Genomic DNA, 26234 nt, shown 5'->3' with positions numbered 1-26234 from the left:
GACCTCATCACAGGTCCTGTGCGCACAGAACAGCCATATATGTGGTGTGCGGCTCTGCAGGTGGAGTTAGTGGAGGTAGGTGCTGGAGATTCCCCATTACTGGGCGGGGGCAGGGGGCAGTAACCCCTCCATTCCCAGAGATAGTGCCCCCCTTATACGAGTGCTGGCAGCTCCACTATGGCCCCAGTTCCTCATTATTTCCTCCTCTCACAGGAAGTTTCCGTCTTCCTTGCTGTGGGGCAGAGACGGTGACTGGCGGGTTCTTCTGTCCTGAGTGGAGGCTTTATCCCTGCACTTAGTGACTGCGCTATAAAGTAAGTGTATGTGTGTAAGGTGTGTATATTTATTGTGTATGAGTATGGACGTGTATAATTCTGTTCATACTCCTGTATAGCCTGCGTATAGATGTTGATGTGAGGGTGGTGGAATCTCATTTAGTAAGAGAGGATATGGATGGTGGAGGAGGGGAGCAGTCAGTTTTCGGTGACTAGAAGCCGCCATTCCCACACCATCGATGTCAACTCTTCAAGAATGAAAGCCCACCACCCTCAAACTGACAGTTTTTTGGGATGGCGCAAAGGGCCGTCAATCACTTCTGCCGTTATTGATGATGAAAAAAGAGAACTTTTCTATATGTGAAGCCATAATTGATTTAGGCCCCCTCCCCTACGACCACTGTCCCCCTACAACTGTCATCCCCCAACCAGCAACTGCGAGCGTCTATTCACGTGCAGAATATTTACTACAGATTTTTCACCATGTATCTGCTTGTGCTTCCTGCAGCTCTGCTTAAGAATGGTACCGGGCTGAAATTGGCACATCTAAATGATGACCTGCTAGATGGGTAAGGGAATGTCCGAGGATAGGATCATTATAGATGGGATCTTGCTCATTGATGGGTTTCCCATAGTTAGAACCCGCACTGAGCAGCACACTGGGGAATTTTTATTCCCATTACAAAATGGAGCATCTGTTTGGATGATCGAAAGCTGCTCCATGCACTCTCTATGGGGCTGCCGGAAAAAAGACAAGCGCAGCACTTGGCAGCCCCATATGGAATAAGTGCCTCACAGGTGGAGTACGTGTACTGCGCTCCATTCAAACAGGGATAAAAGTGTTCTGCCAGCGGTCCACAGTGCAACAAGTGTATAAGTGATAACTTCGTTTAACCGGGCAACACCTTAAAGGGAACCTGTCACCGGGCTTTTCTCATGTGAGATAAGGACAGTATCTGTATGCCCCCAATCTGGCCTGCAAGACAAGAAAATTAGCTTTTATTATGCTCACCTACATGGCTGTCTGGCCCAAATGGGCATCTCTGGTCTTGGTACAACACCTCCTCTCTATTTGCAAAAGCCGTCCTCCGACATCGCTTCATGTGGATGATGCATAATACATCATCAACACAGTGTCCACCATTTCGCTACAGGACAGGCGTACTTTGCTCTAGCGAAGCCAGAGCAAAGTTCTGCAGTGCGCATGCACTGGCGCTCTTTGGCCTTTTCCTGTGCATGCGCATAGCAGTACTTTGCTCTGCCCTTGACAGGGCAGACAGAAGTACGCCTGCACATTAGCGCAATGCCAGACACTGCGCAGATAACATAGCATGCATCATCCACATGAAGCAGTGCAGGAGGACCGCAATCGCAAGAAGAAGGGAAGCGCCAGATCAAGACCAGCAACGCCCAATGGACCCTTCCGCTCCGTAGTTGAGTATAACAAAAGGTGTTTTTCTTTTCATGGAGGCCAGATTGGCGGTATATATAAAACATATTAGAATGCTGTTTATGAGTATGAGAGCTTACCTCTTAAGGCTAAAACCTTGTGACAGGTTCCCTTTAAGCAGTATTTGTAAAGAAAAGTGAGCCAAAATTACTTCAGAATGTATTGGGAGACTGGTAAAGAAAACCATTACTCCAAGTTACTGCTGCGAAAGGTGATTCTACACGCTATTGAGTCATGGTGTATACTTAATTTATCACAGATTGCTTTTACTTTTTGTTATTAAAATAATGACCTGGTGTAGTTTTATTCATTGTTGTTCATATGAAGTTGTCGTTTTCTTTTATTGGGGTGTTGGTTTGAAGACGTTTGGCCAGAGCAGTTCTATATTATGGTCACTCGGGAACATTATACAATGAGCGGGGACGCCATATCGCTCTTCTAGAGTGCAAACCTCCGTGGTTAGAAAGGGAAACTATAGGGCTAGTGTAGCCCCCATTTTCCTTCCAGTGTACCAACATTGTTTTTTTCATTACCCTGATTTATTGACTTATTTTGGCTTTATTTTAGTGCTCTGTTTTTAATATATTTGTTAATAAACTTACTGTTTTGAGGGTTTTTTGTTTTTCTGGTTGTTTGTTTATAAGGGCCACTTACTTATTCATATCTTGTTGTTGTTTTTTTTAGTTAATTAATTTTAAGATGTTATAAGGAAGATGTTTTTATTATTCCTCAATTAGTGGAACCATAGAACTCAAACAGTGTGTACTTGATTTTTCTCATACCTTGAGTGTACTGGAAGTGGATCACACAAATACTGGATCCCCCATCATCTCTCCACTAGAAATCCCAATAATACACAATCTATAAATATCAATAGTGCACATGACCCCCTATAGGATATATTTCCTATACTGATCACGTTCATGTGAAGGTGTAACATGCGCAATCCTAAAATATTGAGAAGCTGCTTTATATCTCCTCATATGTTTCTTCTTATTATCTCCAGTAATTGTATTATTACATAGGATTCTTTATGATGGGTTCATCTTCTTGCCATTTAGGTTCCTACAATATTGGATCCTCTTAGTGGAGATCTTCTATATAAGAGAATTTTCCTGATTGACCCATCAAGGATGGATAGTGACAGGGACAAGATGGTGGAGAGGATATTACACCTCACCCTAGAGATCCTCTTCCGGCTTACTGGAGAGGTGAGAGATTCTGATGACGTCCCATTACATCATTCTTATCTATGGGAATAACAGATGGACAGAACTGGAGAGGTGAGGACTCTGGAAATGTCTGTAGTGAGATTTATTAATGTGTCTCTTAATAACTAGGATTACATAGTAGTGAAGACCTCTAGTGAGCGCTGTCAGGCCCCTGTGTTTGAGGGATGGGGAAGACTTCTGGGCCCAATCACGGGATCTCCACCTCACACCCTGATACATGAGGACTTCAGTAACCAGAAGATTCTAGATCTCGCCTACAAAATTATTGAGCTGCTGACTGGAGAGGTGACACTGCTGGGAATGCTGGGACTTTATATAGTAACTTTATGAAGGTAATCGGGGGGATGACGGTATCATTGTATGTGTCAGGTTCCTATAAGGTGTCAGGATGTCACCATTTATTTCTCCCTGGAGGAGTGGGAGTATTTAGAAGGACATAAAGAACTGTACGAGGACGTCATGATGGAGGTTCTCCAGCCCCTCACATCACCAGGTAATAGACAGGACTAAATACACACTGCCTATAATTATCTGTATGTAAAGAATGAATTCAATCCCTCTATGTGTTTCCTCCAGTTCTATACAGTAAGAGGACAACACCAGAAAGATGTCCCAGCCCTCCTCTTACACAGGACTGTAAACAAGAAAATCTCAGTGTTCCTCAGGATCATCAGGTAGATGGAGAGAAGGTGTCATGAGATCTCCCCTATGATGTGTAGACGGCTGTGAAGGTCTTGTGCTCAGTCTTGTTTTATCCACCAGTATTACATGTTTTATACTTGTGTAATGAGAACGGTGGAGATGGAAGGATTAGAGATGATCATAGATGTGACTTCTCCATCTGTATGTAAGTTTTACAATATTTGTTTTAGGGTGAAGATCTGACTTATATTAATACTACAGAGACATATCTGTGGGATGATGAGCAGAGTAAAGAGGAGATTCCTACAGGTAACAGAACAGGTGAGTAGTAACCTCCAGATGCAGAGAAACCACAGAATCTTCACATTTACTAGCTGAATATATATCTACTAGATGGTAGCCCGATTCTAACGCATCGGGTATTCTAGAATATGTATGTAGTTTATTTATGATGATTTTAGAATACATTGAATACACACGTAGTATATAGCACAGCCACGTAGTATATAACAGCCCACGTAGTATATTGCACAGCCACGTAATATATTGCACAGCCACGTAGTATATAACAGCCCATGGAGTATATAGCACAGCCACTTAGTATATAGCACAGCCCACGGAGTGTATAACAGCCCACATTGCATATAGCACAGCCACGTAGTATATAACAGCCCACACACGCAGTATATAACACAGGCCACGTAGTGTATAACACAGCCCATGTAGTGTATAACACAGCCCACGTAGTGTATAACACAGCCCACGTAGTGTATAACAGAGCCCACGTAGTGTATAGCACAGCCCGCGTAGTGTATAGCACAGCCCACGTAGTATATTGCCCAGCTCACGTAGTATATTGCACAGCCACGTAGTATATTGCACAGCCCATGTAGTATATTGCACAGCCCACGTAGTATATTGCCCAGCCCACGTAGTATATTGCCCAGCCCCCGTAGTATATTGCCCAGCCCACGTAGTATATTGCCCAGCCCACGTAGTATATTGCACAGCCCATGTAATATATTGCACAGCCCATGTAGTATATTGCACAGCCCACGTAGTATATAGCAATGTGGGCATCATATCCCTGTTAAAAAAAAGAATTAAAATAAAAAATAGTTATATACTCACCTTCCGTTGGCCCCCGGATCGAAGCGGTTACCGGCGCTCCTCACGCGCTACGGTCTGAAGAGTGCATTGCAGTCTCACGAGATGATGACGTAGCGGTCTCGCTATGTCATCATCTCGCGAGATCGCAATGCATGGAGCGGTCACCGGAGAGTCGCGAGGAGCAAGAAAGGCGTGTTCTGGATCTGAGGGGGCCGACGGACGGTGAGTATATAAAGATTGTTTATTTTTTTTATTATTTTTAACATTAGATCTTTTTACTATTGATGCTGCATAGGCAGCATGAATAGTAAAAAGTTGGTCACGCAGGGTTAATAGCAGCGTTAATGGAGTGAGTTACACCGCGGCTGTTATGTTTGCTAATGACAGGTGTTATGAAGGCAATCCAGAAACACAGTGTGCTTAGCGATCAGAGCGCACACAGTGATCTGACAAATGCCCAAAAATACAAGAACGAGCTCTGAGATGTGGAAACTCTGTAGACTGCACACCTGATCCTATCCTAAACACAACTAAAAGCGGCTGTGGATTGCGCCTAACAACTACCTAGGCAACTCGGCACAGCCTAAGAAACTAGCTAGCCTGAAGATAGAAAAATAGGCCTGACTTGCCCCAGAGAAATTCCCCAAAGGAAAAGGCAGCCCCCCACATATAATGACTGTGAGTAAGATGAAAAGACAAAACGTAGGGATGAAATAGATTCAGCAAAGTGGGGCCCGATATTCTAGGACAGAGCGAGGACAGTAAAGCGAACTTTGCAGTCTACAAAAAACCCTAAAGCAAAACCACGCAAAGGGGGCAAAAAAAACCCACCGTGCCAAACTAACGGCACGGCGGTACACCCTTTGCGTCTCAGAGCTTCCAGCAAAACAAAAGACAAGCTGGACAGAAAAAAAGCAACAAAAAAGCAAAAAGCACTTAGCTATACAGAGCAGCAGGTCACAGGAACAATCAGGAGAAGCTCAGATCCAACACTGAAACATTGACAAGGAGCAAGGATAGCAGCATCAGGCGGAGTTAAGTAATGAAGCAGTTAACGAGCTCACCAGAACACCTGAGGGAGGAAGCTCAGAAGCTGCAGTACCACTTGTGACCACAGGAGTGAATTCAGCCACAGAATTCACAACAGTACCCCCCCCTTGAGGAGGGGTCACCGAACCCTCACCAGAGCCCCCAGGCCGACCAGGATGAGCCGCATGAAAGGCACGAACAAGATCGGAAGCATGAACATCAGAGGCAAAAACCCAGGAATTTTCTTCCTGAGCATAACCCTTCCATTTAACCAGATACTGGAGTTTCCGTCTAGAAACACGAGAATCCAAAATCTTCTCCACAATATACTCCAATTCCCCCTCCACCAAAACCGGGGCAGGAGGCTCAACAGATGGAACCATAGGTGCCACGTATCTCCGCAACAACGACCTATGGAATACATTATGTATGGAAAAGGAGTCTGGGAGGGTCAAACGAAAAGACACAGGATTGAGAACCTCAGAAATCCTATACGGACCAATAAAACGAGGTTTAAATTTAGGAGAGGAAACCTTCATAGGAATATGACGAGAAGATAATCAAACCAGATCCCCAACACGAAGTCGGGGACCCACACGGCGTCTGCGATTAGCGAAAAGTTGAGCTTTCTCCTGGGACAAGATCAAATTGTCCACTACCTGAGTCCAGATCTGCTGCAACCTATCCACCACAGAATCCACCCCAGGACAGTCCGAAGACTCAACCTGTCCTGAAGAGAAACGAGGATGGAACCCAGAATTGCAAAAAAATGGAGAAACCAAGGTAGCCGAGCTGGCCCGATTATTAAGGGCGAACTCAGCCAACGGCAAAAAGGACACCCAATCATCCTGGTCTGCAGAAACAAAACATCTCAGATATGTTTCCAAGGTCTGATTGGTTCGTTCGGTCTGGCCATTAGTCTGAGGATGGAAAGCCGAGGAAAAGGATAGGTCAATGCCCATCCTACCACAAAAGGCTCGCCAAAACCTTGAAACAAACTGGGAACCTCTGTCAGAAACAATATTCTCAGGAATGCCATGCAACCGAACCACATGCTGAAAGAACAAAGGTACCAAATCAGAGGAGGAAGGCAATTTAGCCAAGGGCACCAGATGGACCATTTTAGAAAAGCGATCACAGACCACCCAAATAACTGACATCTTTTGAGAAACGGGAAGGTCAGAAATGAAATCCATCGAAATATGTGTCCAAGGCCTCTTTGGGACCGGCAAGGGCAAAAGCAACCCACTGGCACGAGAACAGCAGGGCTTAGCCCTAGCACAAATCCCACAGGACTGCACAAAAGTACGTACATCCCGTGACAGAGATGGCCACCAGAAGGATCTAGCCACTAACTCTCTGGTACCAAAGATTCCAGGATGACCAGCCAACACCGAACAATGAAGTTCAGAGATAAGTTTATTAGTCCACCTATCAGGGACGAACAGTTTCTCTGCTGGACAACGATCAGGTTTATTCGCCTGAAATTTTTGCAGCACCCGCCGCAAATCAGGGGAGATGGCAGACACAATGACTCCTTCCTTGAGGATACCCGCTGGCTCAGATAAACCCGGAGAGTCGGGCACAAAACTCCTAGACAGAGCATCCGCCTTCACATTTTTAGAGCCCGGAAGGTACGAAATCACAAAGTCGAAGCGGGCAAAAAATAACGACCAACGGGCCTGTCTAGGATTCAAGCGCTTGGCAGACTCGAGATAAGTCAAGTTCTTATGATCAGTCAATACCACCACGCGATGCTTAGCTCCTTCAAGCCAATGACGCCACTCCTCGAATGCCCACTTCATGGCCAGCAACTCTCGATTGCCCACATCATAATTACGCTCAGCGGGCGAAAACTTCCTGGAAAAGAAAGCACATGGTTTCATCACTGAGCAATCAGAACCTCTCTGTGACAAAACCGCCCCTGCTCCAATCTCAGAAGCATCAACCTCGACCTGGAACGGAAGAGAAACATCTGGCTGACACAACACAGGGGCAGAACAAAAACGACGCTTCAACTCCTGAAAAGCTTCCACAGCAGCAGAAGACCAATTAACCAAATCAGCACCCTTCTTGGTCAAATCGGTCAATGGTTTGGGAATGCTAGAAAAATTACAGATGAAGCGACGATAAAAATTAGCAAAGCCCAGGAACTTTTGCAGACTTTTCAGAGATGTCGGCTGAATCCAATCCTGGATGGCTTGGACCTTAACTGGATCCATCTCGATAGTAGAAGGGGTAAAGATGAACCCCAAAAATGAAACTTTCTGCACACCGAAGAGACACTTTGATCCCTTCACAAACAAAGAGTTAGCACGCAGGACCTGAAAAACCATTCTGACCTGCTTCACATGAGAGTCCCAATCATCTGAGAAGATCAAAATGTCATCCAAGTAAACAATCAGGAATTTATCCAGATACTCACGGAAGATGTCATGCATAAAAGACTGAAACACAGATGGAGCATTGGCAAGTCCGAACGGCATCACTAGATACTCAAAATGACCCTCGGGCGTATTGAATGCAGTTTTCCATTCATCTCCTTGCCTGATTCTCACCAGATTATACGCACCACGAAGATCTATCTTAGTGAACCAACTAGCCCCCTTAATCCGAGCAAACAAGTCAGATAACAATGGCAAGGGATACTGAAATTTAACAGTGATCTTATTAAGAAGGCGGTAATCAATACACGGTCTCAGCGAACCATCCTTCTTGGCTACAAAGAAGAACCCTGCTCCCAGTGGTGATGACGATGGGCGAATATGTCCCTTCTCCAGGGATTCCTTCACATAACTGCGCATAGCGGCGTGTTCGGGCACGGATAAATTAAATAATCGACCTTTAGGGAATTTACTACCAGGAATCAAATTGATAGCACAATCACAATCCCTATGCGGAGGTAGAGCATCGGACTTGGGCTCTTCAAATACATCCTGATAATCAGACAAGAACTCTGGGACCTCAGAAGGGGTGGATGACGAAATCGACAAAAATGGAACATCACCATGTACCCCCTGACAACCCCAGCTGGATACCGACATGGAATTCCAATCCAATACTGGATTATGGGTTTGTAGCCATGGCAATCCCAACACGACCACATCATGCAGATTATGCAACACCAGAAAGCGAATAACTTCCTGATGTGCAGGAGCCATGCACATGGTCAGCTGGGCCCAGTATTGAGGTTTATTCTTGGCCAAAGGTGTAGCATCAATTCCTCTCAATGGAATAGGACACCGCAAAGGCTCCAAGAAAAACCCACAACGTTTAGCATAATCCAAATCCATCAGATTCAGGGCAGCGCCCGAATCCACAAACGCCATGACAGAAAACGACGACAAAGAGCATATCAAGGTAATGGACAGAAGGAATTTGGACTGTACAGTACCAATGACGGCAGACCTAGCGGACCGCTTAGTGCGCTTAGGACAATCAGAAATAGCATGAGTGGAATCACCACAGTAGAAACACAGACCATTCAGACGTCTGTATTCCTGCCGTTCAACTCTAGTCATAGTCCTATCGCACTGCATAGGCTCAGGTTTAACCTCAGGCAGTACCGCCAAATGGTGCACAGATTTACGCTCGCGCAAGCGTCGACCGATCTGAATGGCCAAAGACAAAGACTCATTCAAACCAGCAGGCATAGGAAATCCCACCATGACATCCTTAAGAGCCTCAGAGAGACCATTTCTGAACAAAGCTGCCAGCGCAGATTCATTCCACTGAGTGAGTACTGACCATTTCCTAAATTTCTGACAATATACTTCTATATCATCCTGACCCTGGCACAAAGCCAGCAAATTTTTCTCAGCCTGATCCACTGAATTAGGCTCATCGTACAGCAATCCGAGCGCCAGGAAAAACGCATTGACACTACTCAATGCAGGGTCTCCTGGCGCAAGAGAAAATGCCCAGTCCTGAGGGTCGCCGCGCAAAAAAGAAATAATAATCAAAACCTGTTGAATAGGATTACCAGAAGAATGAGGTTTCAAGGCCAGAAATAGCTTACAATTATTTTTGAAACTTAGAAACTTAGTTCTATCTCCAAAAAACAAATCAGGAATAGGAATTCTTGGTTCTAACATAGATTTCTGATCAATAGTATCTTGAATTTTTTGTACATTTATAACGAGATTATCCATTGAAGAGCACAGACCCTGAATATCCAAGTCCACACCTGTGTCCAGAATCACCCAAATGTCTAGGGGAAAAAAAAAAAGTGAACACAGAGCAGAAAAAAAAAAAAAATGATGTCAGAACTTTTTCTTTCCCTCTATTGAGAATCATTAGTTGGGCTCCTTGTACTGTTATGTTTGCTAATGACAGGTGTTATGAAGGCAATCCAGAAACACAGTGTGCTTAGCGATCAGAGCGCACACAGTGATCTGACAAATACCCAAAAATACAAGAACGAGCTCTGAGATGTGGAAACTCTGTAGACTGCACACCTGATCCTATCCTAAACACAACTAAAAGCGGCTGTGGATTGCGCCTAACAACTACCTAGGCAACTCGGCACAGCCTAAGAAACTAGCTAGCCTGAAGATAGAAAAATAGGCCTGACTTGCCCCAGAGAAATTCCCCAAAGGAAAAGGCAGCCCCCCACATATAATGACTGTGAGTAAGATGAAAAGACAAAACGTAGGGATGAAATAGATTCAGCAAAGTGGGGCCCGATATTCTAGGACAGAGCGAGGACAGTAAAGCGAACTTTGCAGTCTACAAAAAACCCTAAAGCAAAACCACGCAAAGGGGGCAAAAAAAACCCACCGTGCCGAACTAACGGCACGGCGGTACACCCTTTGCGTCTCAGAGCTTCCAGCAAAACAAAAGACAAGCTGGACAGAAAAAAAGCAACAAAAAAGCAAAAAGCACTTAGCTATACAGAGCAGCAGGTCACAGGAACAATCAGGAGAAGCTCAGATCCAACACTGAAACATTGACAAGGAGCAAGGATAGCAGCATCAGGCGGAGTTAAGTAATGAAGCAGTTAACGAGCTCACCAGAACACCTGAGGGAGGAAGCTCAGAAGCTGCAGTACCACTTGTGACCACAGGAGTGAATTCAGCCACAGAATTCACAACACGCGGCATAACACGGTCCATTAGCGCTGCCATTAACCCTGTGTGAGCGCTGACTGGAGGGGAGTATGGAGCGGGCACAGACTGCAGGGAGTAACAAGCGGCCATGTTGCCGCCGGACTGTGCCCACCTCTGATTGGTCGTGGCTGTTTTGCCACGACCAATCAGCGACTTGGATTTCTATGACAGACAGAGGCCGCAACCAATGAATATCCATGATAGACAGACAGACGGAAGTGATCCTTAGACAATTATATAGTAGATTCGGAGACAGTTTTTTCCAGTCACCCATGAAAGCACCAACGAGAGAGGGGATCTGCGCTTCAAGGACATTAAACCTTCCACATCAGTGGTTTCCAGTTCTTGACGAGGGAGTCTTCAGGAAAGAAGCAGGAAAGCAAGTTCCCAGACCTGGGCCGGTCGGTTGGGGCAGGGCACCGTCTCTGCTGCGGCCAGCGCCGTGATTACTGGAAGCATCGCGAGGGGCCTGATGGGGTCTCATCCGGTCGTGTGGGGGTCTGCAGCGCCATTACCACACAGTTAGCAGACAGATTCTCATCCCGGCACTGTCACAGAGCGCGGACAGAAACCAGAAGTTGCGCGCTGATGACATGGCCGGGACTTTTCACCCGGAGCACTTTTGGGGGCAGGTACCGGAAGCTGCAGGTGCGCTCTGGCCAGCAGATCCCCTACAGTACAGTACTTAAGGGTGGATCGCCGGCCAGGCAGGGGCACCAGTGTAACCACGGATACACAGCAGCCCTCTCCACAGCGGCAGCAACAGCAGGTGCTGCAGCCACAGCAGCAGCATTTGGAGCCAGAGCAGCCGCAACAACCCCGGCGTCAAATGCAAGCACACCAGGATAGGAGCATTGGGTGCTCCAGTGGGTCACGCAGGTCCAAAGATTCCAGGACAAGTCGGAACAGCTCTATTAGAATGGTGGACTCTGTGTTTTCTAAAGGAGACTTTTTGGATGACATTCTGCTTCCTGTTCCAGTACCCTTCAATTTCCTTTGAGTGGTGAATGAGCTACAAGAATGTCATTTTAATAATGCACAGGGAAATCGAAGCACAGAGCCTATGCTCTGTGCGGTCAGGGTCTAGCTAGTACATGGCCCAAAAAGCTGTGCCAAGCATGTATCAATGACACAGTGGCAAATGAGGCCCCAGATTTTCAGTTCACCAATCCTGACAGAAACATGGGGGGTTGTCCTTCTTATCTTCACTGGGACAGGAAACGGGTGGTTAAAAGTACCCTCCCATCTCCACCCCTCAGTGTTTTTTCCTGTTTCAGTGAGGATAGGAACAATGAGAGGAAGCTCCTATTCCTCGCTGTACCAGGCAGATCAGTGTGGATCGGGGGGCCCAGCCTTTCCCTTCCTGCTGTCAAGTAATCTGTGGCCGACACCCTCCAATGGGGGGTCCCTCAGCCTACCTCGGTGAGTGCTGCTCCTGAGTTGTGAGACGCTTTCTCCTGCCTGGAGGCTCTCAGCTCCTGTGTCTGCCTCCGGCACACTGAAGCACTGCAGGTGCACTTCCGGCGACGTAATCTCTGCAAGCCAGGTAGATCACTTCCGGGTTGCGAGTAGCGTGCGGTCCATGATGGAATGCAGGAAGGAGGATCCAGCAAGGACATCAGCAGAAGAAATCCGAGATTGGTATCGTATAAAAAGGGCACTGAAACGTGTGTAGGCTGCCCTACTGTATGCTTAGGATATTCACCAAGCTTGGGGATGGAGGATTCTGCTAAGACTGACATTGGCTTGGAACAGAGCCATGGGCATGTAAGTAAGCTTGTAAAAAGACACCCACACTAAGCCCTTGTCCCACACATAGAAACACATGGCATCTACTCTGTGTATTCAATGGGGAAACACCTGTCTCGGCAACTCCTAAGAAGGATAGCAAGAAGTCAATGAAGGGTAGAAGATGTGCTATGTGTAACATCAAACCACCAGATACCTGGCAGAAGCACCTTTGTGAACCCTGCACTTCAAAGATTATCAGAGAGGTCCATAATCAGAGAGGAGGTCCAGGCCTCAATTTCTGGAATGGTATACAGACATACCTCACAGCCCGAATCCCAGGGTGGTTCCTGTAAAAGACCAAGGGAAATAGAAGTGTCCTCTGAAGAAGAGATGATGTCAGATGAATCTGACCAGGAATAAGGGGAAGTATTTTCTGACCCACCAGAGGGAGGGAATAGATATCATTTTTCCTCCGAGTACACAGATGAACTCCTCCGTGCAGTACGAAATACCATGCAGTTGGAGGAAACCCTAAAACCCCTCTCTGTACAGGATGAGATGTTTGGGGGGTAAAGATCCCAAAGAAACACAGTATTCCCGGTCAACAGCCACATCTGGTCAATGATCATGTAGCAATGGGAAGATGCAGAGAAAAGACTGGTTATTCCTAGAGACTACAAACTTCGCCTACCCTTTGAGCCGGAAGACATCAAATCCTGGGAAGACATCCCCAAGATCAACGTTCCGGCAGCCAAGGTGGCAAAGAGAGCCTCAATTCCATTTGAAGACTCCTCCAGCCTGAAAGAACCCATGGACCAGAAGGCGGTCTGCCTCCTAAAGAGAACCTTGGAAACCTTGGCAGCCATAATCTGGGCTAACATCGCAGCAACCTTGGTGGCTCGATCTATACATTTATGGGTCGACGACTTGGAGGAACACTAGAGGTCTAAGACCCCCAGGGACACTATCCTAAAATCCCTTTCCCTCCTGAAACTGGCGTCCGGATTCATGGCTGACGCCTCAGCAGAATCTGCATGATTCGCAGCCAGGAATGGGTCTTTAACCAATGCCATCCCGAGGGCTTTCTGGCTAAAGACTTGGTCCAGGGAACACACAGTCCAAAAACAAGCTCTGTTCCATTCCCTTCTTGGGCAATAAAGTGTTTGGGCCTATTCTGTATGATATTCTAGAAAAGGCATCAGACAAAACGAAAGGATTCATGAGGAGAAACCAAAGAAATAGCAGCCCTTTTGTAGGCTCCAACCTAGCCAGACGTCATGCTATAAGGGAAATGGCAAAATGGGCCAGAAAAAAAAACCCAGAAAGGTTCATAATAACAAACTCCCGCCTTCAGCCAGCCACTTCCCCGTGTGGACAGACATCCAGGATCAACTAAAAATCGGAGCGGTGGTCCCGGTCCCCGAGCAGGAAAAATGCAAGGGCCAATACTCCAGCCTCTTCTCGATAAAGAAAGCCTCAGCAGAGAGATTAGGACAATAATAAATGTAAAGCCCCTAAACCAATGGATAAAATACAGGAAATTCAAGATGCAATCCATCACACGTACGATTTCTCTTATAGACAGGAATACGGAGATGTGTATCCTAGACATAGTACGTGTTTTTTATCATGTTCCTGTCCATGCCTCATTCCAGAGATTCCTAAGGCTTGCTCTGAGGGTACAGGGGAGAGTCCGTCACTACCAGTTCCATTGTCTTCCCTTTGTCTTGGCTTCGGCACCCAGAGTATTCACCAAGCTTGTGGCAGAGTTAGTCGCCTGTCTAAGGAAACGGGACATCATTATAGTCCCCTACCTAGATGACTTCCTGATCATAGCCAGCTCTGAAGAACAGCTCAGGGAGCACTGCCAGACCTCGATTTCCACGCTTCAGAGGCTGGGGTGGGTCATATATTGGGCAAGGTCAGATCTTGTTCCAGAACCTTGAAAGCGATTCCTTGGGGTTCTGCTAGACTCCCAAATAAGAACATCTTTTTTTACCAGAAGAGAAGCAGAGCAGAGAAAGAATCCACCAATTTACAGAAAGGCACTGCTCCATCAGAGAAGCGATGAGAATCCTGGGACTGATGACCTCTTGTATCTCCTGCGTACGATGGAGTCAGTTCCACTCACGAGAGCTCCAGAGCGCGGTTCTATCTGCCTGGGGCAAACGTCAAATGTCGCTGGACACTGTAATGCCCCTATCTCTCCTGGTGAAGGAATCTCTACGCTGGTGGACCACTCCGGGAGTTCCCTGGATTCTCTCCTCGTGCATCGTGATCACCACTGACGCAAGTCAGTTAGGCTGGGGCGACCATACGGAAGGAAGATATTTCCAGGGAGAATGGAGTCCAGAGATGGGATCCAGATCTTTGAACTTCAGGGAACTGTATGCAGTATGGAAGGTACTACTTCAGGTCCAGTCGATGGTCAGAGGCAAATATATAAAAATCATGTCCGACAACATGACAGCAGTGGTGTTCTTACGTCATCAAGGGGGACCAAAACATCCTACCCTGCAACACCTGGCCAGGAAGATCTTAAAATGGGCAGAAAGCACGGTCCTATCCATCTTTACAGTACACCTGGAAGGATCCAGGAACAAGGTGGCAGACGTCTTGAGTAGGCAGAAGTTATCCCCCACGGAGTGGGAACTGAACGAGGGAGTGTACAGTATGCTGTGTCAATGCTGGAGGGTGCCATGAGTGGATCTGTTCGCATCCAGAGAAAATGCGAAGGTCAGAATTTTTCTCCTTAAACCCTCTAGATGGTTCAGCAGGAGTCAACGCACTATCCCAACCATGAGGAGAGGGGCTGTCCTAAGTGTTTCCCCCCCTCCCTCTGGTTCCGAGAGTGCTGAGGAAAGTGCAGGAAGAAACGGCAAAGATCATCTTGGTGGTGCCCTTCTGGCCAAAGAGGAGTTGGTTCCCTCTGCTGAGAAAGTTGGTGGAAGAAGACCCCATCCCCCTTCCAAAGAGAAGAGGCCTCTTCTACCAGGGCTCAATTCTCCACCACAATCCGGACAGTCTTCAACTATCAGCATGGATCCTGAGAGGCAGGTTCTGAAGTCAAGAGGATTGTCTGACGAAGTGATATCTACCCTTCAAGCAAGCAGAAAACCTGTGACCTCTGCTATACAGTATATATTTGAATTAAGGTTTTTGTGGATATCATCCGCGCTCCTGTAGAAATGAATGTCCAGTCGTATTGGAGATCAAGATGATGGTTTATTCTCAAAGCGTTTCAAAGTCACTAGGACTTCTTCCTCAGGAGATGCTACACTACACAGTGAGGAAGACGTCCTAGTGACTTTGAAACGCGTTGAGAATAAACCGTCATCTTTATCTCCAATACGCCTGGACATTCATTTCTACAGCAGTGCGGATGATATCCACAAAAACCTTCATTTGAATATCCTGAATCAGTCACCTTAATTTGAATATCCTGAATCGGTCACTAGTTTGACCAATGGATCTGCGGCAGCTTTTAAACTCTTGAGGAGTTTTTTTCATGCTATATTTATTGGAAACATCAGGGGAGTGCAATCTCATTTATATCTTGAAATCTCCATCGGATAAGACCCTATTGCGCTTTTCTTTCCTGCAGTGCCTTTGAATACAGTATATAATAAGATCTGGAAGTGCTTCTACATTTATTGTGGGGAATCATCGGTAGATACATCTTGCCCGGACAACTCCAACATTCTTGATTTCCTGCAGACAGGTTTCAATAAGGGTCTTAGACCAAGTACTGTAAGGATCCAGATTTTGACTCTTGGTGTATTTTTCAACTCTCCCCTATCTACCCACCCCTGGATAGCTAGGTTCTCTAGAGCTATACAGAGACTGATGCCCTCTGTGAAGACGTTTGTCCCACCTTGGGATCTAAACATGGTGCTAAACGCGCTCTGTAAACATCCATATGAACCAGCAAATGATATGGACATTAGTGGGCTCTCATTTAAAACTGCTTTCCTGGTAGCAATCACACCGGCCAAAAGAATAGTGAAATTACAGGCCAAGAACCTTATTTATGAGTATTTGAGGACCGACTGGTATTGAGGCCCGACCCTGCGTTCTTCCCCAAGGTGGTATCAACCCAAAACATGAACCAGGAAGTCGTTCTCGTGCAATATGTGGGTTCAAATAGGGGTAAAAAAGCGGCCAAATCCACAGTTGCTAGGTGGATCAGATCCACAATTGGTCTAGCCAACGAGGCTGAAGGAAGATCTCCCCCGGAGACTCTTAGGGCCCATTCAACTAGGGCCATAGCTACTTCATGGGCAGAGAAAGGGGTGATTCAGTGGATCAGATATGTAGGGTCGCAACATGGTCGAGTCTGAATACTTTCTCTAGGCATTATAAGCTAGACGTAGTCTCAGGGCAACAGGCCTTTGGCAGGAAGGTTCTTAATGCAGTGGTCCCACCCTAGATCATCATACTTTGGTATTCTCCATGGTGCTGTCAGGATCGATGAACTGGAAAACAGTAATTAGACCTACCGGTAATTGTATTTCCAGGAATCCATCCTGATAGCACTGCTAGTTCCCTCCCTTCTGAGAAATTCAATACTAATGTGACGTAACGTTTGTATAAAGAATAATTAATACGTTTATGTTTCATCCATCCTGATGTGGTACTTTGAAAAAACACTGAGGGGTGGAGATGGGAGGTCCTTTTAACCTCTTGTTGTTTCCTGTCCCTGTGAGGATAAGAAGGATGACCTCCATGGTGCTGTCAGGATGGATTCCTGGAAATACAATTACCGGTAGGTCTAATTACTGTTTTCTCCACCCTAAGAACCCTCATCAGGATGGAGGTAGAAAATTCATTAAGGTCCCAGTCTCTCAGAGGATACACCACAAAGAGATAGGGCTAAGATGTCTCCCACATCATCAGCTATATACTCGGATGAGGGGGTTCTGCAGGATTCTTCGGAGTCATCCTCATTGGAAGACCACTTGGGAGTGGGCTATTACTTCTCCCTAGTTAAGGCCATGAGGTCCACAATGAGTCTAGTTGATCAGAATGCTAAAAAATCTGTCCGGGATGTAATGTTTGAGACCTTGGACAGGAAAAAGTGTAGATCCTTCCCTATGAATGAGAAGCTGCTGGATCTCATTAATTATGAATGGGAAAGGCCAGACAAGAAGGGCCCTCTGCCATCCTCCTTTAAAACAAAGTACCCCTTTGAGGAAGAGGCTACCTTGTCCTGGAATAAAGTACCAAAATTGGATGTCCCTATATCCAAGACCTCAAGGAGATAATTCTTTCTCTTTGAGGATGCTGGATTGCTGAAAGATCTCCCTCGATAGAAAGGTTGACACCTTTTTCAAAGCTACCTGGGAGTCATCAGCAGGCACTATGAGGCCAACACTTGGGATTCTCAGCCTGGTAAGATCAGGGTTAAAGCTGTAGTTCCTGAGACATCCACCAGATGGGCATCCATCTTGGAGCAAGTAGCCCTGGAATCAGAGATACAAAGGCTCTTAAAGAAGAAAGTTCTGCAGGATGTTCCATTAGGAGAAGAAGCGAAAGGCTTCTATTCTCCCCTGTTTCTGATAAAGAAGCTGGGTGGCTCATACAGAACAATTATCAACCTGAAAGGCCTGAACAAGTTCTTGAAGATTCCCAAGTTCAACATGGAGTCAATAAGGTCAGCGATACAACTGTTCTTTCCTGGTTGCTATATGGCCATCCTGGACCTGAAAGATGCATAATACCACATTCCAATAGATGAATAAGAAATGGAGGGCACCGCAAATAAATACCAAAAGGGAAGGCTCACCGTGGGCCTGGAATTAAACATGAAAAAAGGCAAGACAAAGATCATGCCCACTTATATAGGAACACTTCCACATACGACAATATCAAAAGTAGCATTTTATTGACAAACCTCAAAAGATATATACAAGTGAAGAACAAAAACACACAATACAGTTAAAAACACTTAAAAATTGCAAACATGCAAAGAGTACCTATTCATGTGTCATACCCTAGTGTAGGAGAAATGACAACCCACAAAACATGTATCACCCACAACAAAGATGTCAGAATAATGTTACTGCACAACCATGAATAATACAAACACTTATAGCCCCTTTATGCAATACGCATGGTAGTGTTGGTATCACAGTACCATACAACCCAAAACAAGCCCATGACAAAAAATGGAAAGATTATTATTATCATTAGAGCTGCGGAGAGGGGCAGGGAGAGGGGGAACTAGAAGATACAAGAACCCAAACCTCAGGACAAAACCCCATCATACCAACAGTCCAAAAGAATAGCATAAGGTCATGTGAAGTGAGGAGGCAAGATGTGGGATAGGTTCCTGTCTAATTAACATTTACATGATACCATCTCATTCCCTTGGTTCTCATCTTTGAAGATAAATGTAAAGTGTACTCTAAATGTAAATTACTGGGTCATTTACATTCACTTTGCTTAGACTGATCATTTGGAACAATTGACATGTGGCTGGACAAGTTTTCAATTAGCTTTCTGTGGACTCCATTGAAAATACATATATATATATACATATGTATATATATATATATATACACTAGATTGTGGCCCGATTCTAACGCATTGGGTATTCTAGAATATGTATGTATGTATATAGCAGCCACATAGTATATAGCATAGGCAACGTAGTATATAGGAGCCATGTAGTATATAGCAAATACTACATGGCCTGTTCTATATACTATGTGGCTGCTATATACATACATATTGTAGAATACCCGATGCATTAATACAGGCCACGCAATATATAACAGTGGCCACGCAGTCTATAACACAGCCACGTACTATATAACACTGCCCACGCAGTATATAGCAGCCACACAGTATATAACACTGCCTACGCAGTGCCTGATGTGTTGTGGAAGAGGGTTCCAGAGTAGGGGTGATACGCGAGAGAAATCTTGTATACGATTGTGGGAAGAGGAGATAAGAGGGGAGTAGAGTAGGAGATCTTGTGAGGATCGGAGGTTGCAGGTAGGTAAGTACCGGGAGACGAGGTCACAGATGTATGGAGGAGACAGGTTGTGGATGGCTTTGTACGTCATGGTTAGGGTTTTGTAGTGGAGTCTCTGGGCAATGGGGAGCCAGTGAAGGGATTGACATTACATTACATTTTTTTTACTATTGATGCCGCATAGGCAGCATCAATAGTAAAAATTTGGGGACACACAGGGTTAATAGCGATGTGCTCGCCTTGTACCGAGCGTCTCCTCCCTGCAGGCCCTGGATCCATTATGGCCGCGGGGCTACTTCCAGGTCCTGCAGCGAGGTGGCTTGCAAGTACCTGCCCTATAGTATGATGTCCCCCCCTGGGGCAATATTGTAATGTAAAAAAAATATATATATTTACATAGGTAAAAAAAAAAAATTCCTAAATAAAGAAAAAGCAATATATAGTTCCCATAAATACATTTCTTTATCTGAATAATAAAAAAAACAATAAAAGTACACATATTTAGTATCGCCACGTCCGTAACGACCCGACCTATAAAACTGTCCCACTAGTTAACCCCTTGAGTGAACACGGTAAAAAAAAACGAGGCAAAAAGCAACGCTTTATTATCATACCACGGAGCAAAAAGTCTAGGGTGGAAAATGCAGCAGCAGCTACCGGTGAATTTCAAAAATAAAAATAGATGCTCCATACAGTTCATTATGGCCCCATAGATGCTCCATATAAAGCTGTGCCACATATAATGCTCTTCACCATTGATTATTGCCCTATAGATGCTCCATATAAAGCTGTGCCATATAAAAGGCTCTGCACCGTTCAGTATGGCCTCATAGATGCTCCACATAAAGCTGTGCCATAGAGAATGCTCTGCACCGTTCATTATGGCCCCATAGATGCTCCATATAAATCTGTGCAATATAGAATGCTGCTGCAAAAAAAAAAAAAAAATGACTCACCTCTCTTGCTTGCAGCTCCTCAGCATCCCGTCTCGGCGTCTCTCCGCACTGACTGTTCAGGCAGAGGGCGGCGCACACTAGTACGTCATCGCGCCATCTGACCTGAACAGTCAGAGCAAGAGAAGACGGAAGGCGGAGCGGCGCCCGGCGGGTGGAACGTGGACAGGTAACTATGACATACTCTCCCGGCGTCCCTGGCTCCTTATCCCGGACAGCTGGTCTCCGGGTGCCGCAGCCTCTTCCTCTGTCAGCAGTCACCATTACCGCTCATTAGAGGAATGAATATGCGGCTCCACCCCTATGGGAGTGGAGTCCATATTCATAATTTTAATGAGCGGTCCCACGTGACCGCTGAACAGGGGAAGAGCTGCGGCACCGAAGACCGTGGGACGGGCAGGGGGAGCGCCAGGAGCTCCGGGACTAGGTGAGTATGCGACAGTCCTCTCTCCCCCTCACCCGCCGACCCCACCGCCGATCATGACTCGAGTATAAGCCAAGAGGGGCACTTTCAGCCCAAAAATTTGGGCTGAAAATCTCGGCTTATACTCGAGTATATACGGTAACCATGGTACCGCTGAAAACGTCATCTTGTCCCACAAAAAACGAGCCGCCATACAGCATCATCAGCGAAAAAATAAAAAGTTATAGTCCTCAGAATAAAGCAATGCAAAAATAATTATTTTTTCTATAAAATAATTTTTATCGTATAAAAGCGCCAAAACATAAAAAAATATAAATGCCGTATAGCTGTAATCGTACTGACCCAAAGAATAAAACTGCTTTATCAATTTTACCAAAGGTGGAACGGTATAAACGCCCCCCCCCCCAAAAAGAACAAAAGAAATTCATGAATAGCTGGTTTTTGGTCATTCTGCCTTAGAAAAATCGGAATAAAAAGCGATCAAAAAATGTCACGTGCCCGAAAATGATACCAATAAAAACGTCAACTCATCCCGCAAAAAACATAACTCTGTGGACCAAATATGGAAAAATTATAGCTCTCAAAATGTGGAGACGCAACAACTATTTTTTGCAATAAAAAGCTTCTTTTAGTGTGTGACAGCTGCCAATCATAAAAATCCGCTAAAAACCCCACTATAAATAGTAAATCAAACCCCCTTTCATCACCCTCTTAGTTAGGGAAAAATAATAAAATTAAAAAATTGCATTTATTTGCATTTTCCCGTTAGGGTTAGGGTTGGGGCTAGGGTTAGGGTTTGGAATACATTTACGGTTGGGATTAGGGTTAGGGGTGTGTCAGGATTAGGGGTGTGGTTAGGCTTATGTTTGGGATTAGGGTTAGGGGTGTGGTTAGGGTTGGGATTAGGGTTAGGGGTGTGTTGGGGTTAGGGGTGCGAATGGGGTTAGGGGTGTGGTTGGGGTTAGGGTTATGTTCGGGTTAGGGATGTGGTTAGGGTTATGGTTAGAGCTGAGATTAGGGTTAGGGTTTCAGTTAGAATTGGGGGTTTCCACTGTTTAGGCACATCAAGGGCTCTCCAAACGCGACATGGCGTCTGATCTCAATTCCAGCCAATTCTGCGTTGAAAAAGTAAAACAGTGCTCCTTCCCTTCCGAGCTCTCCCATGCGCCCAAACAGGGGTTTACCCCCAACATATGGGGTATTAGCGTGCTCAGGACAAATTGGACAACAACTTTTGGGGTCCAATTTCTCCTGTTACCCTTAGAAAAATACAATACTGGGGGCTAAAAAATAATTAACTGTAGTGAAACACTTGGGGTTCAAAGCTCTCACAGCACATCTAGATAACCCAAACAGTGGTTTACCCCCACATATGGGGTATCAGCGTACTCAGGACAAATTGCACAACAACTTTTGGGGTCCAATTTTTACCCATGGGAAAGTTAAAAAATTGGGAGTGAAAAGATCATTTTTGTGAAAAAATATGATGTTTTATTTTTACGGCTCTACATTATAAACTTCTGTGAAGCACTTGGTGGGTCAAAGTGCTCACCACACATCTAGGTAAGTTCCTTAGGGGGTCTACTTTCCAAAATGGTGTCACTTGTGGGGGGTTTCAATGTTTAGGCAAACCAGGGGCTCTCCAAACACAACATGGCATCCAATCTCAATTCCAGTAAATTTTGCATTGAAAAGTCAAACAGCGCTCCTTCCCTTCCGACCTCTGCCATGCACCCAAACAGTGGTTTACCCCCACATATGGGGTATCGACGTACTCAAGACAAATTGTACAACAACTTTTGGGGTCCATTTCCTCCTGGTAAATAGAGCCACTGGCAATATGTCTACAGCAGGACCCTGCTGTACTTAGTTTTAATATTCTTCGGAGAGCGAAAAAGTCAGTTTGTATGGAGGAGTTACACTCCTTTACCTTGCAGACCCTGATTTGGACATTATGGACCGTCTACATTACTTCAGTTCCTGTCTGGACTCCAAATTAATTGGTCCAAAACCAATTTGTTACCTATAGATATTATGGCTCCTTCCAGATCTGTAGCACAGTTACCATTATTGAGGGAATCAACCATCATCTACTTGGGTGGTCATCATTTTCAGATCTGTGACAAAATAGATGCAGCGAAATGTATTCCACTTTTTTTTTGTCACAGAGTCTAAAATTTAAGGATGCTCCTATTATGGCAGCTAAAGTAAGTTTCATTTAAATGACCCTTTTACCCAAAATATTATATGTGTTGTAGCACTCCACTACCTATCGTATACCACTATGGTGGACTTATTTGTGTGTAATAATGTGGCATCATGGGTGGCTGGAGGCACGGCAGTACTGGAAGTTGGGTTACAAAATTAGCACATCTCACTAGGTGGTAGACATCATAATCGATGAGGTTGCAGATACTTCTCTTATATCCCTAGAGCAAGTTATACTTGCATTCATTGCATCTTCTGTTTCGTGGTGTGAGAGGCTGAGTGACATCTTTAGAGGCTCCAGGCCTAGGGCAGTTGTTGCTGGTATGGAAGGACTTTTCAAGATTGTTGGGATTCATGTACGTGCTCTCTCTCCTCTGGTACAATGCGAGAGTCCCAGAACTGCTATCCCTCTCTGGGGAACTGAGATGGAAGAAACGATTGGGGTGGTTTATATACCAGGTATGCACAGGATTGGTAATGGACTTTCCTGTTTTTCGGACCAGCTATGATCTCCTATATGCCCAGATTTTTAGTTGCCTACATTTCAAACTGGTGATGAGTGCACATGCTTGTAGACCGCATGTGCAGCACTACAGAAACTGCGAAATATGTCACTTGCCACTCCATAGTGATGTATGTCGCGATTATTATAGCACTGCTCATTGCAGTTTACAAGCATACAGCAAAAGGTAAGCAGTTCTGATGAAGATCCAAATTCATGACCGAAATGTTAACAACTGTAAGGATTGCCAATAAAAATGGTTTCCTCCACTGCAACCTTTTGAGTGGCAAGTTCCTCATGTGCTTTGACTTTGGATTGGAACCCAACTTGGGCACCTCCTTTCTTAACCAGGAGTGCTGTATATTTTTCTAGTATGTTGCACAGTGTTTCATCATGAGGCTGTGTTTGTCGTATATTTTTGTACCTTCTTTTGTATTTGAATTTAGCTACTTGCCATGTAGTCTGTATGGAAATCTTATATATAAAAATTGATATATTCTAAAAAAATATATACAAAAATAAAGGTAGTCTATTTTGTTCTCAGCAGGTGCATGTATCAGAAGCCCAAAGCGACATGTTCAGTCTTCAGATTTTAAAGCAGATGATCATGGCATCACACAAAATGCATATGAAGAGCTTGCCAGTATCCCAGATAAACCATCAGCCCTTCACATCAAAGATCTATCATCTAATCCTGTTCAACAGATCCTATCTTCTGACTATTTACAGACTGTTATTATTAAAAAAACTAATGGAAGAGATGATAAATGTGAAAGCTCTCACAAAGGGGAGAAACCATTTGCCTGTTTAAACCTTGGAAAATGTTATGCAGATATATCAAATCTTATACATGAGAAAATTCACATAAAAGCACAGAAATATTCATGTTCAGTATGTGGAAAACGTTTTAGACAGAAATCAAATCTTCTTGATCATCAAGCAATTCATACAGGAGAGAAGCCATTTTCATGTTCGGAATGTGGAAAATGTTTTGCACGGAAATCATATCTTTTTGATCATAACAAAATCCACACAGGGAAGAGGCCATTTTCATGTTCTGAATGTGGGAAATGTTTTATAAAGAAATCAAATCTTGCTGCACATGAAAAAATTCACACTGGGGAGAAGCCGCTCTCTTGTTCAGAATGTGGTGCACGTTTTACCTGTCAGTCGAAACTTATTAGACATGAGAGAAGTCACACTGGGGAGAGGCCATTTTCATGCTTAGAATGTGGGAAATGTTTTTCTATGAAATCTATTCTCCTTGACCATCAAAAAACTCACACAGGGGAGAAATCGTTCACATGTTCAGAATGTCGTGCATGTTTTACCTGTCAATCGAAACTTATTAGACACAAGAGGAGTCACACTGGGGAGAAACCATTTTCATGCTTAGAATGTGGGAAATGTTTTTCTATTAAATCAAATCTTCTCCACCATCAAAAAACTCACACAGGGGAGGAGCCATTTTCATGCTTAGAATGTGGAAAATGTTTTACTAAGAAGTTCACTCTTGCTATACATCATAGAATTCACACAGGAGAGAAGCCATTCTTATGTACAGAATGTGGTAAATGTTTTAAGCAAAAAGCACATCTTGCTGTGCATCAGAAAACTCACACAGGAGAAAAGCCATTTTCATGTTTACAATGTGGCAAATGTTTTTCTCGGAACTCGCAGCTTACTGACCACCACAAAATTCACTCAAAAGAGTATCCATTTTCATGTTCACAATGTGAGAAATGTTTTAAAAAGAAGCCATATCTTGATAGACATCAGAGAACTCATACAGAGAAGCAATCTTTCTGATGTTAAGAATATTGGAAGTGTTTTAACCAGAAATCTGTTGGAACTGAGCATCAAAAAACTCACCCAGGAGAGAAGTCATTTCCATACTGTCCATGTCACAATCTACAGATTTTTTGCAAAGCTGTTCATTTAGTCTTTGATGTAATTTGACTTGATGTATATACACGTCCCTCAAATATTGTGACCTGTTGCTGCTTACATATTTTGAGTAGACCCCAACATTTCTTGGTTGCTCCTTTTTGGAAAAAGGAGATTGTGTTGAAAATGTATACAAGAGGATTAAAGAGTACAGATATTTAACTGTGTGACTGCCTCACAAAATATGCATTTCACAAACTACTGGTTTATGCACTCCCATTTTACTTGTCAGATTTGAGTTGCATATCTGCCACTCTAAACCTGAAGGCTTTTGCTCTGTTATTCTTTGGGTACACCAAGTATCTAGCATTTCTTGTTTGGTCTTTTTTTGGGGAAGTGGGAATTGTGGTTCAAAAGAGTGCTGAAAGTTGATTATAGTGAAATATAAAAGTGGTAATGTAAAAAAAGCTGCATACAATGGCATCAGGTATTAGGAACGTGAGAGCAGCAGCTCTGGAGTAGTAATAGCCCCGGAGTAGTAGTAGTAGTAGCTGTGTTGGTGGTAGTAGTTGAGTGGCACTTTTAACTTTGGTAGTAAGAGAATCGACAATGTCTGCTAAGATGTATTGCCAATCCGTGGGGTGGAGGTTAGGATCTTAAGACATTTCCAAGACTGAGATGACTCACTTGAGTCAGGGATTATG

At 44.6% G+C, this 26234-nt stretch overlaps 1 protein-coding gene across 3 annotated transcripts; it reads left to right on the top strand.

Annotated features, from left to right (window-relative positions):
* Window positions 1-26234, top strand: LOC138663949 (gastrula zinc finger protein XlCGF26.1-like). Of its 3 annotated transcripts, none has more exons than XM_069750327.1 (8): window positions 1-75; window positions 214-314; window positions 2787-2936; window positions 3066-3242; window positions 3327-3450; window positions 3534-3631; window positions 3830-3920; window positions 24191-26234. In XM_069750327.1, the coding sequence occupies exons 3-8, from the start codon at window positions 2859-2861 to the stop codon at window positions 25450-25452; spliced, it is 1830 nt and encodes a 609-aa protein (XP_069606428.1). In that variant the 5' UTR covers window positions 1-75; window positions 214-314; window positions 2787-2858; the 3' UTR covers window positions 25453-26234. The 3 variants fall into 3 exon arrangements, with proteins under 3 accessions (XP_069606428.1, XP_069606427.1, XP_069606430.1); XM_069750326.1 differs by having other exon boundaries at window positions 24188-26234; XM_069750329.1 differs by having other exon boundaries at window positions 2787-3289; window positions 3372-3450; window positions 24188-26234.

The sequence above is a fragment of the Ranitomeya imitator genome, chromosome 2 (genome assembly GCF_032444005.1).
Source record: "Ranitomeya imitator isolate aRanImi1 chromosome 2, aRanImi1.pri, whole genome shotgun sequence".
Classification (NCBI taxonomy): domain Eukaryota; kingdom Metazoa; phylum Chordata; class Amphibia; order Anura; family Dendrobatidae; genus Ranitomeya; species Ranitomeya imitator.
This window is presented reverse-complemented; position numbering and strand designations above follow the sequence as displayed.

Bases quoted from the DNA above. Each gene is read 5' to 3' on its own strand.
- LOC138663949 (XM_069750326.1), top strand. From the start codon at position 2,859: ATGGATAGTGACAGGGACAAGATGGTGGAGAGGATATTACACCTCACC. The intron at 3,243-3,326 runs GTGACACTGCTG...TGTATGTGTCAG, and splicing joins TTGAGCTGCTGACTGGAGAG to GTTCCTATAAGGTGTCAGGA. The intron at 3,632-3,829 runs GTAGATGGAGAG...TATTTGTTTTAG, and splicing joins GTGTTCCTCAGGATCATCAG to GGTGAAGATCTGACTTATAT.